Consider the following 19288-nt stretch of genomic DNA (forward strand, 5'->3'; position numbering starts at 1 on the left):
AGATGTGACCTCCATGAATACTAAAAAGGCATCAAGCTATTTCTTTTCAGCAACTGTTTCCATGTTGGTATGTGTAATTCTATAAAGTATTGATCTTTTGAATTTCAAAAAAATGACTTTAGTTTGTGATTCCTTGACTGATCCAACCTTGCTTCAATCTAGGAAAATATCTGGGTGGATATTTCATACAGTGTCAGTGAAATGAGGAAGGGCATGCATGTTATTAAGGATAGTGCAAAGAAGACACAGGAGTAATGTTCATTTGCAATTTCAATGTAAAATAATACTTTATATCTGACACCGCTTTGGTATCATTTTTAATGTAATTCTTAAGCCCATCCATCTGATTCTGTTATTGAAGACAGAACAGAATATTTATTGGCAGAATAAATTACTTCACGACTTATAATTATAAAAATAAAAGGAAAACAAATGAAAATGAATATTTTACATAATTTATGTAGATTTCATTCACACACTGAACTGTAATGCTGTGGCCTTATTCTCTACTTTGGTTTCAAATGTCATAAGTGAGAAAGATAGATTATTACTCATTAATCCAAGAATTATTATCTAGAAGTATTGCAACATTTAGGATTTAGAAAATGCCTGTCCTTAAATGAAAGGATTTCATGACTCTAATCCAACAAACATCACTCTGCAAGGGACCCCAGCTTCCCTCTATCAGATGCATTTGATAGAGAACACATGAACTTCAGGGGCCCCTAGGAGTGGGTACTTCAACCTCGTCTGCTTTCATCTTTACAATAAACTCATCTCTTGTACTTCAATCTGATGTCCTCTTCTCTCTACTGAAGCTATGCATGCTGAGGTCACATACAGATGAATTTAATTACAATTAATAGTCACCTGCTTCCCAGTTGTAAGTCACAAAGCCCTGCTCTCCTTGACTTTCTGGATGTTATAAAAGGGAGATGTTGTGAAAATTAAATGTTTAATCCATATAAGCACTTAAAACATGGGCATGGCATGTATTTAAATGTTTAAGAAATGTTATCTATGCCAATGTCTCTTTTTCTCATTATTCTAAATGTTCCTTAATATGAGGGATGATGTTATATTCATCTCTGTATCCCTCCTAACTCAGTAAATATTTATTGAATTAATCAGACAGTTCAGCCAAACCTGTACAAATGTTTGTAAGTATAGACTCATCTTTAGGACTTCCTCTTTGTGTGACTAACTTAACATATGATTGTGTGTAAATATATGTGTTATAGAGAGCATCAGATTTCCTATAAGGCCAGAGAAATTCTTACCATAAAAAATTTATATTGGGACAATAGAAAAATTGAATAAAAGCAAAAATAAAATGCAAATAACTTTTTTTCTGAATTAATTATCCCCAAAGTATCCATGTTATTCTAAGATGCTTATAAAGATTTTATTCTGAGGAGCTGTCATCTCTAATTTAGCTCTGTTTTAATTGTTTTTCTGGGAAGAAACACTGTTTTTTGTTCAGATTCCTCCACCTAGTGTATCATTGGTTTACAGTGTTCCACTTCTTCAAACCGTTGGGATTGTAGAGCATCAAGCTAGACAGCCTAATATTTAGTGTAGACTGTAAGTAGTTTTGCCAGTTTGTTCTTAAGCACTGTCTCTGGAACTAGTTGACATGAATAGGTTACCAACAGATTTTATGAATTAATTAACATTTATTGGTGTCCATGCCAACTTGCCCTGTGTTCAAAAGCAGAGGGACCAAATTTCACAGGCAAGCTTAGCTATAGGAATGTGCTTCTTACTGTTAGCACTAATATTTATTGAATACTTATTAGTGCAAGGCCCTGCTCCACACACTTCACAACACTGTATTTTTCCCTACTTTACAGATGTCAACACTAAGATAGAGGTCACAAAAGCTAGTAAGCAGCAGAGCCAGGTCACATAAGCGAGTAAGTAAAGAAGGGGGGGATTCAGTGTGGACATATATTGTTTCTCTTATTCTATAATAAATGTCTCATATTAGGTCCTTCAAGAAAAAAGCTCAGAGCTACATATAAATTCTTTCAATCCACAAATTATGTGTACAGGACAGCACACACTTGCTAAGGGGAGGAATTCAAGTGACTATATGTACAATTTATTTACAAATTTGAGAACTTAATCTACAGAATGCTTCATCACCATGTGCTTAAACCAGCATGCTCCACCACATTGAGAGGAGTTTCCAGACCAAATGCCTCTGATTGGCTTTAATGAACCTATTGTAATTGATAAATTACTTGACATTTCGAAGAGAAAAGCAATGAACTATGTCCTTCCCCTCTGCCTCATGAAACAATGAAGCGTTGTCAAGACAAATAAAGAAAAGTCCTAACAGATAAATGTGGATTCCACTCACTTCCACCAAGCATCTAATCCTATCTGTCGTATCTATTTATTTGTAAATAGTACGGAAATTGATAGTAAGAAGAAGAGAATAATAACTAAAAATACTGTAGAAAAAAATTGTCCACTTTTTTTCCTGACTGTGTAAGGCAAGAATAGCCAGTGTGCCATCAGTGAAAAGTAAGAGAAATTTATATTGTAAAAAAATAGGCAAAATTCATTAACACCATTGTTACAAGTCCACCTTTGGGACTTGATGGCTTTAAATTCCTAATTCAGAAAATTATCAAATTGTGGTAGTTTATTATTGTTCTTATATATTCTTGGCTTTCTGAAATGAGGAGTTAAATGCCATTTATAAACTTTCATTAAAGTGACAATTAAGGGTTACATATCAACTAGCACAGTACCTAGAACAAAATGTATGATCAATTTAAATACCTTTTCTTTCCTCCAATATTCTATGTTTTCATATTATTTAATTGGTCAAAAGTGTGTGTAATATGATTAGTAAAGTATAATATGATATAAATATTAGAATATCATATGAAACCTAAACTAGAAATATTTTTCATGAGTAAGAAGTGATTTATTATCACCTAATATTAAGACATTATTTCCAATCTTAGCTTTTAAAGAATATATTTTCAGAAGCTGTACAATTATATGATTTAGAACATAGCATTTTTTTTTCAGTTTGTACCTGTTTTAATTTTTACTGCTTTACAGAGTGATTTGAATGTGGGTCATATTAAATTCTTCCTCATTGTGAGAACATCAGTTTTTTTTTAGTTCTTTTGATCACGCAAATTATTTTTATTTCCAGCCTATCTTTAATCTTTTCTTGGTACAGTCACTTTAGAAAACTTTGTATCTATTAAAACTTAACATATGTTTAACCCTCATAGGGGGTCCCCCCCCACCAGTATTTCCACTCCTAGATATAAATGAATGAAGGAAATGAGTGCAGTTGTCCAGCAGAAGACACAAACTAGAATTTTTATAGCAGCTTTACTCTCATAACTCCAAACTAGAAATTGATCCAAGTGCCATTCATCAGTAGAACAGATAAATATAAATTAGAATAATTGTATATTGTAATACTATGGAGCAACAAAACAAAACAAAAAACTATTGCTACATGCAACAATATGAATGGATCTCAAGAAGTAAGCAAAAGAAGCCAGCCTCTGGGAAAGAAAACACACAGCTATGGTTTTGTTTTTAGTAAGCTCAAAATAAACTAATCTGTGGAGTTAGAGGTCATAATAAGTAGTGGTTACTATCAGAAAGATATTGACTAAGAAGGGACACAGTGAGCTTTCCAGGTTACTGAAAATGTTCTATATCTTAATCTAGGTGGTGTTTAAATGGGGATGTACACACACACACACACCACTTTATCCAGTCATACATTCAAGGTTTGTGCACTTTCCTATGTTATACCTTAATTTAAAAAATAAAATTGCGGGCTTCCCTGGTGGCGCAGTGGTTGAGAATCTGCCTGCTAATGCAGGGGACACGTGTTCGAGCCCTGGTCTGGGAAGATCCCACATGCCACGGAGCAACTGGGCCCGTGAGCCACAACTACTGAGCCTGCGCGTCTGGAGCCTGTGCTCCGCAGCAGGAGAGGCCGCGATAGTGAGAGGCCCGCGCACCGCGATGAAGAGTGGCCCCCACTTGCCACAACTAGAGAAAGCCCTCGCACAGAAACGAAGACCCAACATAGCAATCAATCAATCAATCAATCAATCAATCTTAAAATAAATAAATAAATAAATAAATAAAATTGCAAAATTATAAACCTTTTTTTATTGTAACCAATTGTTGACCAAAACTCTAAATATGAAAAATATGTTATTATAATCTTATAATCTTTCTATTAATTGATTCATTCTATAAATATTTGCTGAGTGTGCTCTATGTGCTTAACACACATCAATATTGGGGATACAGCATCAAAAGGACAAAAATCCTGGTTCCTGTGAAGGTTATATTCTGTATTTGATATGAAAACCATAGCAGAATTAAATGAAATTAAAAAATAAAGTCTATCTCCTAAATAATGAAATATTTTTTTGAAAGAATGCTTGTTGACCTAATTCATGAAAAACAAGCTCTGATAAACATTTTTCACAAGTTACATTGGTAATAACCTTTATCAAGTACTAACAAAATAAGTGACTATAATTCCTATCATGTTTATCACTTATTTATCAAAGTCAAACAAAATAAGTGATTGTAATTCCTATCATGTCCAGAAAGGTCCAGGAGCTAATATTTAAGTAAGTATCCATTTGTTCATTTAATTGTTGAGTCAGTAAATATTAATTGAATGTCAGTTTGGAGGATTTAAAGATTAATCAGACATATATCATGCCCTCATAGTGGTTACTTTTGAGAAGGCAAAATCAGAGTAGGACATAAATAAATTCAGGGTAAATATAAGCACCCCAGGAAAACATAGATATTGTCCAAGTTCAAATTAAAGAAGAGGAACATAACAAAAATGGCCCTTAAATTTTTGAAGATGCTGAAAGCCTTTCTTCTCTATTAAATTTATCAATTTGTGATGAAAAAAATAAGGAATACTCTGATTTATATATGTTAAGCATTTACTGAATGCTACTTATATTACTGTTGTGGGACAGAATTATTTATTTATTTGTTTGTTTGTTTATTTATACGATTCATCCAAGACATCTAGAATAGTACTTGAGATATTAGAGTCATTCAGTGAATGGCTATCGTTGAATTACTAACTTGATAGAATATTCACTTTTTGATATAGTAAATATCCATTAGAAGTATTATAAAGAAAGCTGTATATGTTCTTCCTCCTTCCATGAAGGAGTGGAACAATCAAAATGCAAGTAAGAGAAGCAAAATACCTAGAAAACCCACGAAGAAAAATAAATTGCACCTTTGTTAGTAGAATTGGCTCACCAAATGCTCTCTGGTAACCTGCTTGCATCTATGACACAGAGATTTAATTACAAAGTGTGAGAAAAAAAGGGATGTATTTCTTCTTTTCACTTTTTAAGGGGTAATAAAGGTTGTATTTAAAGGGATTAAGCAACAAGAGTGACCGTTAGAATGACATATTTCATCATAAAACCGTGGAGGTCCTGAAATGCACAATATCTTAAGCACTTAAAACCACTCTAGGAAATCTCCTGTGTGTTTTTATTGGTTCCTCTGGGAATGTTATCACCAGAAAACTGTAATTAAATGGCAGTATTTAGTATCACGGCAGGTGCTTTTTTGCCTAAGAGTTTTGGGGGCTCCCTCGATGGATAACTGGGCCACTAAGTGAGAAAAACAAATGCAGTCATTTTTCATCTCTCCAGGAAAATTTTGAAGTGCCACCTGGAATTACCTACCTAATTATCCTTATGAACAGTGAAAAAGACATGCTTTCTCTTTTCAAAGAGGGTTGGAGTTTCTCTTTCGTGACTTTGGCAATAACGATCTCACCTTGTTTTATTTCTTCTAGTGCCAAGTGCTCCGCCTCAGAATGTCTCCCTGGAAGTAGTTAATTCGAGGGTGAGTTGTGGAAATGTTTACTACTTCATTACCAATACATGTGTAACTTTCAATCACCCATCCACTGCTTGGGGTGGATGGTGGCTTCCATGTGAGGAAATGTTCCAGAACAACACAGTGAGTGGCATTAATCCCACATCTTCCACCACACTTGAATGAATTAAATGAAGGAGTTGTTTGCTCCTAGGACACTTGATTTTATAAATGTTATCATGATTAAAGGCTATTCCATCAGGTAACAAAGTTGTCTATTTACCTATACAGTAAGTCTCCCACATAACGAACCTTCAAGTTGCAAACTTTCAAAGATGCGAACGTGCCTCTGTGTGCCAGCTGCTGTACTGTACTACTGTACTTTTCAGGGTACTGTACTGTAAGATTAAAAATGTGTTCTTTATTTTATGTGTTCATTTGTTTTTTTAATGTATTATTTGTGTGAAAAGTATTATAAACCTATTACAGTATAGTACTATATAGCCGATTGTGTTCGTTGGATACCTAGGCTAACTTTGTTGGACTTACGAACAAATTGGACTTTTGAACGCCCTCTCAGAATGGAACTCGTTTGTATGTAGGGGACTTACTGTATAGGACATAATGTGCTAGATGGAACAATTGAATGTAGGAATGAAAAAAGTAATTGCAAGAGGTAGGATAAAGAGAGACTTTGTTTCCTGGTAGATTTAATTTGAATTGAATATTTCATCCTCATTCCTCTTCTTCTCTTACAAATATAGACATGGAAGGCTCTTCTTGAGGTCTGATACCGTTATCTGTATGAAGCAGTATTAATCAGTGATTAATGTTTTCCTGGCCTGAAAAGTTGATACAACTTTCAAAAGGGTTTAAATTCGGCTGGGAGTAGCTGAAGATAAGGAGTTAATGCCAGAATCAGTTTTCTAGAAATATCTCCTTTTTCAAGTGTGTCTCACTCAGCATTGGAAAGAAGCAAAAACCACACGGTAGAGGAAAGCAAAAGTAAGATTGGCCTGGCTTGCCTCTGTCATCATCTGGTTGTCTGCGCTCAGAGAAATAATTTCGCTCTCCCTGGGTCTCAGTGAGGAGATTGGCCTAACCGGTCTCCAAGCTCTAGAAGACAACAGGAAAATCATGTGTCTTCGAGAAAGTCATACTCTGATTTTTAATCCTAACTTCCTCTTTTAGTAACTGTATACGATGTCAGAAAAGTTTCGAACCTCAGTAAACTTCAGTTTCTATATATTCATACAGTGTGCATGTTAATCCGTCCCTTATTTGTTTGTCATGAGGAAGTAGTAATATAGCATATGCAATGGATCTAGCTTAACATCAGTAGCTATTACTTCACTCAATGTAAAATTTCTTGCCATATTTTGCAAAAGTCTCTGACGAAGCCATATTTTGTGATTTTGATCAGATTTACCTCTGTCAAATGAGTTTACCTTTTGGAGCTCGTGAAATGTCTCTAAAATGGTTATCCTCTTATAATTTTAGGCACTAATTGGATAAGAATGAATGAAACAAATTTAAACTTAGAAGGGAGAAAAATAAATGAACTAAGGGAAGAAAAATGAGCTAAAGGAAAATAACGAGAAATAGACATCACCCTAAAAATGACATTATTATTTACAACATTAAATATTTTATAGATATGCTATTCTAATTAACAGATTGCCAAATCAAAGTCAAGTAGATTTTTATAATTATTGTAGGTTGCTAATGAATGAAACTGGGAGACCACATTGTAGTTTCTCTTGTTTTAATGACTCATTTTTATTAGAGTTTCACCAGATTTACATCTTTCCTTCAGGACAGAACACAGAAATTGATATAAGCTATTTTGTGTGTGTATGCTCGTATCCCATAAAATGTCTACTTTAGCAAAGGATGAATGTTTTCTTCTGGAATGTGAATAAGGCATTATTGAATGACCCTGGTTGCTGACTGTCTTTGAATATGAATTTATTACCCTCCTGTAGGAGGGAATTCCTGGATTGCAAAATTGACTTTTTCAACTGATATACACACACACACACACACACACACACACACACACACACACACACACACACACACACATAATCAAATATCACAGGCCATGCTCTTCTAAAATCTGCAGTGTTTGAAGCAACCAAATATTAACACCCCTGCTTCTATCTTCCTGAAGTTATCTCTGTAACGTTGCACTACCAGAAAATTTAACTTGTTCATTAGCTTTTCAGAATGAATACAGCAGGCCCAGGCACTAGAAAGCTTCTTGCTCTCCTCTCCCTCCCTTTGTTATCTTCTTTCCTAGCTTTTAAGGCATTATAAATTATTTTTCTTGGATTGTTACCAAGAGGAAAGGAACTGGATGATCAAAGCACTGTTTTATCATTCCCAATATGTTGATGCAGAGAAAAACAATAACAATATGCTATTTTGATATTTGTCTCTTGTTTGAAACAAAAGAAAAGCTCTCAAATATACTAATATTTGCCCCAGATGATTACCATTTTAAGGAAAAAATTTGTAAAAAAAGAAACATTGTAGTTGAATAAGTGTTGTATTCTTTTAGACTAATAGAATTATGACTTTAATGTTATTCATTTTACTTGGAATTTTTATTTAATATAGAAGGAACAGTCATATTTTAAGTTCTTATTCTATATCATATCTGTAATTATGGAACATAATTGACCATTTTATTGACAGTCAATGAGAAAATTTCTTGGTGTTTGCACACAGATGGCTACGATTTCTGTACATAGAACTGAGAAGTGAATACAAGGTATAAAATTATCATTTATAGATATTTGTTATGGTTATGGCCACCTATTAGCCAATTGGATCAAGAAATCATGTTACAGGATATGAAAACAGAGGGGTCCTTATACATTCAGATAAAAGAACCAAAGGAGTTTTTGGTACTCTATTGTTCTTGAAAACCCATTATACTGGATTACCTTTATAAAGCTGTAATCACAAAACAGACTAGATACCCTTTCTGCAGACTGCCTGTGAACACAAATTTTGTTTTGAAGGAATGGCTTGACCTATAGATATTATTTTTAGGTAATGGTTATGATGAGGTGGTTATTTCTCCTACTAAACATTTTTTTTTACAAGAAATATAATCTTCACAAGAAAAGAGAAAATAGTGATTTACAGTATGTACTTTAAAATGGGACTTTTTATTAGGAAAACCTTTTATAAGGATAATTTTCTTAAGATTTTACTTCGAAATTTAATTATTATTTAAATAAATAAATATTACAACTTAATTAGTCGGCTGTTATATAAGCACAAGCTTGTAGAATGCAATGAGCTTTTTAAGTTGTCACTTGACTGTTTTCCTATGTTCCAATAGAGAAGTTCTCAGAATAAGACCATTTAGAGTATACTGAGATTCAAGGTGTTTGGGCTCTTTTAGCAGCTCTTTGAGATCTTGAAACGTCACTGTGCCTCAGTTTCATTTATTCTTTCAACCTTTACTGTGTACTTACTATATATCTACTGTGTGTGTGTGTGTGTGTGTGTGCGCGCGTGCGCAAATATAATGCCAGGGACATGACCCAGTCTTTACCTTCATGGAACTTACAGTTTATTAAGAAAACATGCGAGAGACAATTCAGCTTTCATCTAACCACATTTAATCAGTTATAACTCTTCAAAGTTGACATTTTCTCCTCCTTGATAAAATGAGAGAGCTGGAGAGCTCTAAAATCTCTTATGGCTCCAAACATCTTTGACTGTATTTTTACTTGTTACACCTTTTCTCAATCATTTTATCTTTACAAAATTAGGGAAGATGGCACAGGTATACTGATTAATGTATAATAGACTTTCACTCACGAGGCCAGGTATTTATCAACTAAGCACTCTAGGGTGATTGCAAGGAATGAAATATTAAATCCAAATAAGAAAAAACAAAATCCAGTATATCACTGGGCATGGATCATTATGTAAGTTTAGAATCTTTAAACACAGAATATTGGCTTCCTCTTATTATATCACCATACACCTCTCTATTGTTGAAATTCTTATGCTTAATCTATGTGGATGTCATTTTGTTCACTCCTGGAAGGGGATACCCAGTTAGTCACTCACAGTTCAATAGTGTGTGATCCATTACTGCAATAGTAGAAGATATGACTGGTTATCTTCCTGAATCTTAAAGTGTTCATTTCCCCATGTTTCAACATAATTTGGCATGCTTAAATAACTCGAAAATTAGTTTAGCAATCATGCAAATTCCCTTTACCCAGAAACTACCCAAAGGGAGAATTAAAATAGCAATTTCCACCTTCAGGAAACAAACTGATGGTTTTGGCCCCAGATGTTTTAATGTCTTTTAAAAATTAATTAGTTAATTAATATTTTAATCATACAGGGGGAATCTTAAGTGTTGTATCATTGGGTAGCATCAGAGGGCTGTGCTTCTGAAGATGTGGTATGACAGGAAGGATTTTTTTTTTCAGTTAAGCTTTGACTGTTAAAGAAATACTTTATTTCTTTTTTTTTAATTAATTTTTTATTGGAGTATAGTTGATTTACAATGTTGTGTTAGTTTCTGCTGTACAGCAAAGTGAATCAGTTATACATATACATACATATACAGGAAGGATTTTGACTGAGGTCTCTGTCTTCTGTCATTGGGCTAGTGATAATTCTCTTATCAACAGAAGTGACAACCAAGAGGATAGCTGAGTGAGGCTTTTGCATTTGATTCCCACCTGGGATATTCACTTGGTAGCGACTGTGAGCAAAATTGTCAAAATAAGGAGAAGAGGAGAAACTGGAAGAAGTAAAAACAAAGAGCCAATAGAGTTATGATGTTAATTTGCAGGTCTTCTGTTTTTTTTGCGGGGGCATGTCTTTGTTTTCTTTTATTCTGAAATTGGGGTTGTCTTCTCTTGGCTGTGCAGAGAGCACTTGCATTAACACTTTCCTGCTGTATGGCAACCTCTCTGAAACTGCACAGTTCACGTAGGTGTTCTGGAACCACTTCTACTGTCACACCATGATTCTTATAAATGTTTATCTCCCTCTTCTGTGTTGTACAAACACCTTAGATAGCTCATGAAAAAGAATTTTTTATTTGTTTGTTTCTCTCTGAATCATCCTAAATCCTTCGTAAAATACACTTTGGCCACTGAGTTACTTGGAACCGGAGCTCTGAGTCCTCCCCTCAGAAATATGGTAGATTTCTCAAATTTAATGTAGAGAAAGAGGAGACATAGGAGACCTTAGATGATTGATTCCATGTAAAGATAAATTAGAAATTGGCATTTACAATAATATTTACACTCACAAACTTCACACTGGTATTTGTACTCAGTCATAATACACAGAACATTTCTTTTTCTTTTTTTTTAACATTTTTATTGGAGTACGATTGCTTTACAGTGGTGTTAGTTTCTGCTTTATAACAAAGTAAATCAGTTATACATATACATATATCCCCATATCTCTTCCCTCTTGCATCTCCCTCCCTCCCACCCTCCCTATCCCACCCCTCTAGCTGGTCACAAAGCACCGAGCTGATATCCCTATGCTATGCGACTGCTTCCCACTAGCTATCTATTTTACATTTGGTAGTGTATATATGTCCATATATACACTACCACTCTCTCACTTTCTCCCAGCTTACCTTTCCCCCTCCCCGTGTCCTCAAGTCCATTCTCTAGTAGGTCTGCATCTTTATTCCCATCTTGCCCCTGGGTTCTTCATGACCATTTTTATTTTTTTAGATTCCATATATGTGTTAGCATATGGTATTTGTTTTTCTCTTTCTGACTTACTTCACTCTGTATGACAGACTCTAGGTCCATCCACCTCACTACAAATAACTCAATTCCGTTTCTTTTTATGGCTGAGTAATATTCCATTGTATATATGTGCCACATATTCTTTAGCCATTCATCTGTCGACAGACACTTAGGTTGCTTCCATATCCTGGCTATTGTAAATAGAGCTGCAATGAACATTGTGGTATATGACTCTTTTTGAATTATGGTTTTCTCAGGGTATATGCCCAGTAGTGGGATTGTTGGGTCGTATGGTAGTTCTATTTTTAGTTTTTTAAGGAACCTCCATACTGTTCTCCATAGTGGCTGTATCAATTTACATTCCCACCAACAGTGTATGAGGGTTCCCTTTTCTCCACACCCTCTCCAGCATTTATTGGTTGTAGATTTTTTCATTATGGCCATTCTGACAGGTGTGAGATGATATCACATTGTACTTTTGATTTGCATTTCTTTAATGATTAATGATGTTGAGCATTCTTTCATGTGTTTGTTGGCAATCTGTATATCTTCTTTGGAGAAATGTCTATTTAGATCTTCTGCCCATTTTTGGATTTGGTTGTTTGCTTTTTGATATTGAGCTGCATGAACTGCTTGTAAATTCTGGAAATTAATCCTTTGTCAGTTGCTTCATTTGCAAATATTTTCTCCCATTCTGAGGGATGTCTTTTTGTCTTGTTTATGGTTTCCTTTGCTGTACAAAAGCTTTTAAGTTTCAATAGGTGTCATTTGTTTATTTTTGTTTTTCTTTCCATTTCTCTAGGAGCTGGGTCAAAAAGGATCTTGCTGTGATTTATGTCATAGTGTTCTGCCTACATTTTCCTCTAAGAGTTTGATAGTGTCTGGCCTTACATTTAGGTCTTTAATCCATTTTGAGTTCATTTTTGTGTATGGTGTCAGGGAGTGTTCTAATTTCATTCTTTGACATGTAGCTGTCCAGTTTTCCCAGCACCACTTATTGAAGAGGTTGTCTTTTCTCCATTCTATATTCTGCCTCCTTTATCAAAGATAAGTTGCCCATATGTGCGTGGGTTTATCTCTGGGCTTTCTATCCTGTTCCGTTGATCTATATTTCTATTTTTGTGCCAGTACCATACTGTCTTGAGTACTGTAGCTTTGTAGTATAGTCTGAAGTCTGGGAGCCTGATTCCTCCAGCTCCGTTTTTCTTTCTCAAGATTGTTTCACTATTAGGGGTCTTCTTTGTTTCCATACAAATTGTGAAATTTTTTGTTCTAGTTCTGTGAAAAATGCCACTGGTAGTTTGATAGGGATTGCATTGAATCTGTAGATTGCTTTGGGTGGTATCATCATTTTCACAATGTTGATTCTTCCAATCCAAGAACATGGTATATCTCTCCATCTATTTGTATCATCTTTAATTTGGTTCATCAGTGTCTTATAATTTTCTGCATACAGGGCTTTTGTCTGCTTAGGTAGGTTTATTCCTAGGTATTTTATTCTTTTTGTTGCAATGGTAAATGGGAGTGTTTTCTTAATTTCACTTGCAGATTTTTCATAATTAGTGTATAGGAATGCAAGAGATTTCTGTGCATTAATTTTGTATCCTTCAATTTTACCAAATTCATTGATTAGCTCTAGTAGTTTTCTGGTAGCATCTTTAGGATTCTCTATGTAGAGTATCATGTTATCTGCAAACAGTGACAGTTTTACTTCTTCTTTTCTGATTTGAATTCCTTTTATTTCTTTTTCTTCTCTTATTGCTGTGGCTAAAACTTGCAAAAGTATGTTGAATAATAGTGGTGAGAGTGGGCAACCTTGTCTTGTTCCTGATCTTAGTGGAAATGGTTTCAGTTTTTCACCATTGAAGACAATGTTGGCTGTCGGTTTGTCATATATAATCTTTATTATGCTGAGGTAAGTTCCCTCTATGCCTACTTTCTGGAGGGTTTTTATCATAAATGGGTGTTGAATTTTGTCAGAAGTTTTCTCTGCACCTAATGAGATGATCATATGGTTTTTCTCCTTTAATTTGTTAATATGGTGTACCACATTGATTGATTTGCGTATATTGAAGAATCCTTGCATGCCTGGGATAAACCCCACTTGATCATGGTGTATGATCCTTTTAATGTGCTCTTGGATTCTGTTTGCTAGTATTTTGTTGAGGATTTTTGCATCTATGTTCATCAGTGATATTGGTCTGTACTTTTCTTTTTTTGTGACATGTTTGTCTGGTTTTGGTATCAGGGTGATGGTGGCCTCGTAGAATGAGTTTGGGAGTTTTCCTCCCTCTGCTATATTTTGGAAGAGTTTGAGAAGGATAGGTGTTAACTCTTCTCTAAATGTTTGATAGAGTTCACCTGTGAAGCCATCTAGTCCTGGGCTTTTGTTTGGTGGAAGATTTTTAATCACAGTTTGAATTTCAGTGCCTGTGATTGGTCTGTTTATATTTTCTATTTCTTCCTGGTTCAGTCTTGGACGGTTGTGCATTTCTAAGAATTTCTCCATTTCTTCCAGGTTGTCCATTTTATTGGCATATAGTTGCTTGTAGTAATCTCTCATGATCCTTTGTATTTCTGCAGTGTCAGTTGTTACTTCTCCTTTTTCATTTCTAATTCTGTTGATTTGAGTCTTCTCCCTTTTTTTCTTGATAAGTCTGGCTAATGCTTTATCAATTTTGTTTATCTTCTCAAAGAACCAGCTTTTACTTTTATTGTTCTTTGCTATCGTTTCCTTCATTTCTTTTTCATTTATTTCTGATCTGATCTTTATGACTTCTTTCCTTCTGCTAACTTTGGGGTTTTTTTGTTCTTCTTTCTCTAATTGCTTTAGGTGTAAGGTTAGGTTGTTTATTTGAGCTGTTTCTTGTTTCTTAAGGTAGATTTGTATTGCTATAAACTTCCCTCTTAGAACTGCTTTTGCTGCATCCCATAGGTTTGGGGTCATTGTGTTTTCATTTTCATTTGTTTCTAGGTATTTTTTTATTTCTTCTTTGATTTCTTTGGTGATCTCTTGGTTATTAAGTAGTGTATTGTTTAGCCTCCATGTGTTTGTATTTTTTACAGATTTTTTCCTGTAATTGATATCTAGTCTCATAGCATTGTGGTCTGAAAAGATACTTGATACGATTTCAATTTTCTAAAATTTACCAAGGCTTGATTTGTGACCCAAGATATGATCTATCCTGGAGAATGTTCCATGAGCACTTGAGAACAAACTGTATTCTGTTGTTTTTGGATGGAATGTCCTATAAATATCAATTAAGTTCATCTTGTTTAATATATCATTTAAGGCTTGTGTTTCCTTATTTATTTTCATTTTGGATGATCTGTCCATTGGTGAAAGTGGGGTGTTAAAGTCCCCTACTATGATTGTGTTGCTGTCGATTTCCCCTTTTATGGCCGTTAGTATTTGCCTTATGTACTGAGGTGCTCCTATGTTTGGTGCATAAATATTTACAATTGTTATATCTTCTTCTTGGATTGATCCCTTGATCATTATGTAGTGTCCTTCTTTGTCTCTTGTAATAGTCTTTGTTTTAAAGTCTATTTTGTCTGATATGAGAATTGCTACTCCAGCTTTCTTTTGATTTCCATTTGCATGGAATATCTTTTTCCATCCCTTCACTTTTAGTCTTTATGTGGCCCTAGGTCTGAAGTGGGTCTCTTGTAGGCAGCATATATATGGGTCTCATTTTTGTATCCATTCTGCCAGTCTATGTCTTTTGGTTGGAGCATTTAATCCATTTACATTTAAGGTAATTGTCTATATGTATGTTCCTATTACCATTTTCTTAATTGTTTTGGGTTTGTTGTTGTACGTCATTTCCTTCTCTTGTGTTTCCTGCCTAGAGAAGTTCCTTTAGCATTTGTTATAAAGCTGGTTTGGTTGTGCTGAATTCTCTTAGCTTTTGCTTGTCTTTAAAGCATTTAATTTCTCCATCAAGTCTGAATGAGATCCTTGCTGGGTAGGGTAATCTTGGTTGTACGTTTTTCCCTTTCATCACTTTAAATATGTCCTGCCACTCCCTTCTGGCTTGCAGAGTTTCTGCTGAAAGATCAGCTGTTAACCTTATTGGGATTCCCTTGTATGTTAGTTGTTGTTTTTCCGTTGCTACCTTTAATATTTTTTCTTTGTATTTAATTTTTGATAGTTTGATTAGTATGTGTCTTGGTGTGTTTCTCCTTGGATTTACCCTGTATGGGACTCTCTGTGCTCCCTGCAATTGATTAACTATTTCCTTTCCCATATTAGAGAAGTTTTCAACTATAATCTCTTCAAATATTTTCTCAGTCCCTTCCTTTTTCTCTTCTTCTTCTGAGACACCTATAATTCGAATGTTGGTATGTTTAATATTGTCCCTGAGGTCTCTGAGACTGTCCTCAATTTTTTTCATTCTTTTTTCTTTATTCAACTCTGCTGTTTTTATTTCCACTATTTTATCTTCCAGGTCGCTTATCCGTTCTTCTGCCTCAGTTATTCTGCTATTGATCCCTTCTAGAGAATTTTTAATTTCATATATTGTGTTGTTCATCACTGTTTGTTTGCTCCTTACTTCTTCTAGGTCCTTGTTAAACGTTTCTTGTATTTTGTCCATTCTATTTCCAAGATTTTGGATCATCTTTACTGTCATTATTCTGAATTCTTTTTTGGGTAGACTGCCTATTTCCTCTTCATTTGTTAGGTCTGGTAGGTTTTTACCTTGCTTCTTCATCTGCTGTGTGTTTCTTTGTTTTCTCATTTTGCTTAACTTACTGTGTTTGGGGTCTCCTTTTCACAGGCTGCAGTTTTGTAGTTCCCATTGTTTTTGGTGTCTGCCCTCAGTGGCTAAGGTTCATTCAATGGGTTGTGTAGGCTTCCTGGTCGAGGGGACTAGTGTGTATGTTCTGGTGGGTGAGGCTGGATCTTGTCTTTCTGGTGGGCAGGTCCACATCTGCTTGTGTGTTTTGGGGTGTCTGTGACCCTTATTATGATTTTAGGCATCCACTGTGCTAGTGAGTGGGGTTGTGTTCCTGTCTTGCTAGTTGTTTGGCACAGGATGTCCAGCACTGTAGCTTGCTGGTCGTTGAGTGGAGCTGGCTCTTGTCATTGAGATGGAGATCCCTGGGAGATTTTCGCTGTTTGATATTACGTGGAGCTGGGAGGTCTCTGGTGGACCAGTGTCCTCAACTTGGCTCTCCCACCTCTCCCACCTCAAAGGCACAGCCCTGATGCCTGACTGGAGCACCAAGAGCCTTTTGGGAGGTCTGAGGTGTTCTGCCAGCATTCAGTAGGTGTTCTGTATGAGTTGTTCCACATGTAGATGTATTTCTGATGTATTTGTGGGGAGGAAGGTGATCTCCACTTGTTACTCTTCCACCATCTTGAAGCTCCTCCTCTGTACTCACTCTGGCACAAGGTGGCCATCCCTGGTTTCACATCAACATGATCTCAGGCACAAACCTCCTTGTTTTTCCATTTTGTCTTTAAGTTAGTTGTTGAAACAATTGGCCCACCGTCCCAGGACTGTTGCGGCTTTGGCTGTTGGGGCCCCTCCAGAGCTGGCAGCCTCAGTGAGGCCACCCTCCCCTTGGGGTCCGGGGCAGTTCAGTGACAGCGGAGGGAAGAGACCCTGAGCTAGCTAGTACACAGAACATTTCTGCTCAAATATAATGTCTTGAATTCAGTTCAAGTAGGTACCGATCTCTTGTAGTTTTTTTTTTTTTTTTTTTTTTTTTAGTTACTGATTCCGTGATTGATTCATTATATAACTGTTTTCTGAGCATAGATAATGTCCAGGGAGCAATGAATGAACGTGTTTTGGGAAGGGTGAGAGGGTAGGAGCATAATTATAAGGAAGGGAATGTTTCCTGATAATTCTTATGGTCTAGTCTTTCTTTTATTTTGTCTAGAATTTGTAGGCTAGACTTGATATGTTTTTAAATTATATTAAAATAAGGCAACATGTAATAATTCATGAGACTCCCTCAAAAATAAAACTGTGTCTGTAATTTGTTTAGAACCCATCTTCAGATAGCTGCTATCCTACTTACTTTTTTGAAAAATACATTTTTTAATTGGGGTAAAATATACATAACATAAAATTTACCATTTTAACCATTTTTAAATGTACAGTTTATAGGCATAGGTACATTCACATTGTTGTCCAACAATCACCATTAATTTTCAGAACTCTTTCATCTTCTCATCTTCATTATACCCATTGTATAATAATACCCCATTCCTCCCCTTCTTCCAAGTCCTGGCAATGATCATTATACTTTCTGTTTCCTGACTTATTTTATAAAAGAGTGAGGATACCAATTCACGGAAAAATTTATTATTGCCTTTTCAGTTTATCTTAATAGAGAAATAAAACACTTTTAAAACATTAGGTCTTCACTTTCACAGGGAAATGAAGGATTTAATTAATGAACCACAGTGGTTAAGAATATAGGAAGATGCTTTAACTGGCTGGGAAGAAATTCCTCCCTTCCTATTATTGATACTGCTTTCAGAATACTTCTGTTCCAAAGTCCCACACTGATGTACTATTTTTTTTAAATCTACTGATAAAGCCATCTGTCATAGTTAACAATAAAGAACCAGAAATATATGCATGAGATTATTCTGGAGTAATTTTGGGAAACATAATTTTGGTCACCAGCAACAGTTGTATATCCCATTATAATTTAGATCAGAGCTCCTAGCCAGTAGTTAAATTGATCCTTTGATTTATTTTTGAAGTTCCAATAAGTCAGCTTTTTTAGTGAAAACACAATAAATGGATAAACTCTGAATGGGAAGGATATTAAGACAGTAAAAAATTTGGATAACCAATTTTTAAATAATATAAATGTATCATGCCATTTAAATACATTCTGCAAATAAGTTGAAGAAGAGAATACTCTGAAAATTCAAAGCATATCTTTATATCCTACTATCACTCATTTTCTTAGATACTTATCTCATGGTACTTTTCCAAGCAATGATATTTTTTAAAAGTGTTAGAATAATAAGTCCCCTATTGAAGATACAAAAGGCTGTGAAAAGTGTTTGTCTAGTTCTCCTTTGCCCAAATGATTTCTTTCTACAAAAGCATTTTGTAGTAAATACTATCTTTAAAACTTTTTCAGTCTCTTACCTTAGCATCACGATATACATTCCAAACCAGAACAACATACTCCACAAATTGAGTAACCGCATCCCCTACATTGTTACCTGAATTAATTTGAAGTAAAAATATAAATTGAGTTAGTGAAAGAAGAAAAATTTATGAAGAGCTAGAAGTAAATCTAGGAACAGTCTTTATAAAGTGCCTATGTACATAACTAAAGAATAGGGAATTAAGAACCATCAAAGGTGTCTATTACATGATTCAAATAAGTTAGAGACATGATTAAATCTCCATGTCTATATGAAATTTTATAATGTAAACAGGATAGAAAAACATTTTCTAGAAGTTCTCATCTTCATACTTCAAATACTTAAGTGCATCATTTTTTGCTATTGTGTGTTTTGAGGTTATTATATTTTGCTCTTTCCAAATGTATTCTAGTCACTGCCACTTAGTATACCTGCACAAAGGCTATGACAAAGAGTCTAAATTATGTGATAGACTACCATTCTCTTTGGAGTTCTAGTCCTACTTTAATATCACCTTGTAATATGTACTTCATCA

The 19288-nt window shown here is 34.9% G+C and overlaps 1 protein-coding gene across 1 annotated transcript in view; it reads left to right on the forward strand.

The window, feature by feature from the left end:
• DCC (DCC netrin 1 receptor) overlaps positions 1–19288 on the forward strand; it is a 1185086-nt gene that overhangs the window by 842597 nt on the left and 323201 nt on the right. The window contains 1 exon segment of the mRNA XM_036823865.1: positions 5849–5898. Coding sequence (XP_036679760.1) covers positions 5849–5898 — 50 coding nt within the window.

The sequence above is a fragment of the Balaenoptera musculus genome, chromosome 14 (genome assembly GCF_009873245.2).
Source record: "Balaenoptera musculus isolate JJ_BM4_2016_0621 chromosome 14, mBalMus1.pri.v3, whole genome shotgun sequence".
Classification (NCBI taxonomy): Eukaryota; Metazoa; Chordata; class Mammalia; order Artiodactyla; family Balaenopteridae; genus Balaenoptera; species Balaenoptera musculus.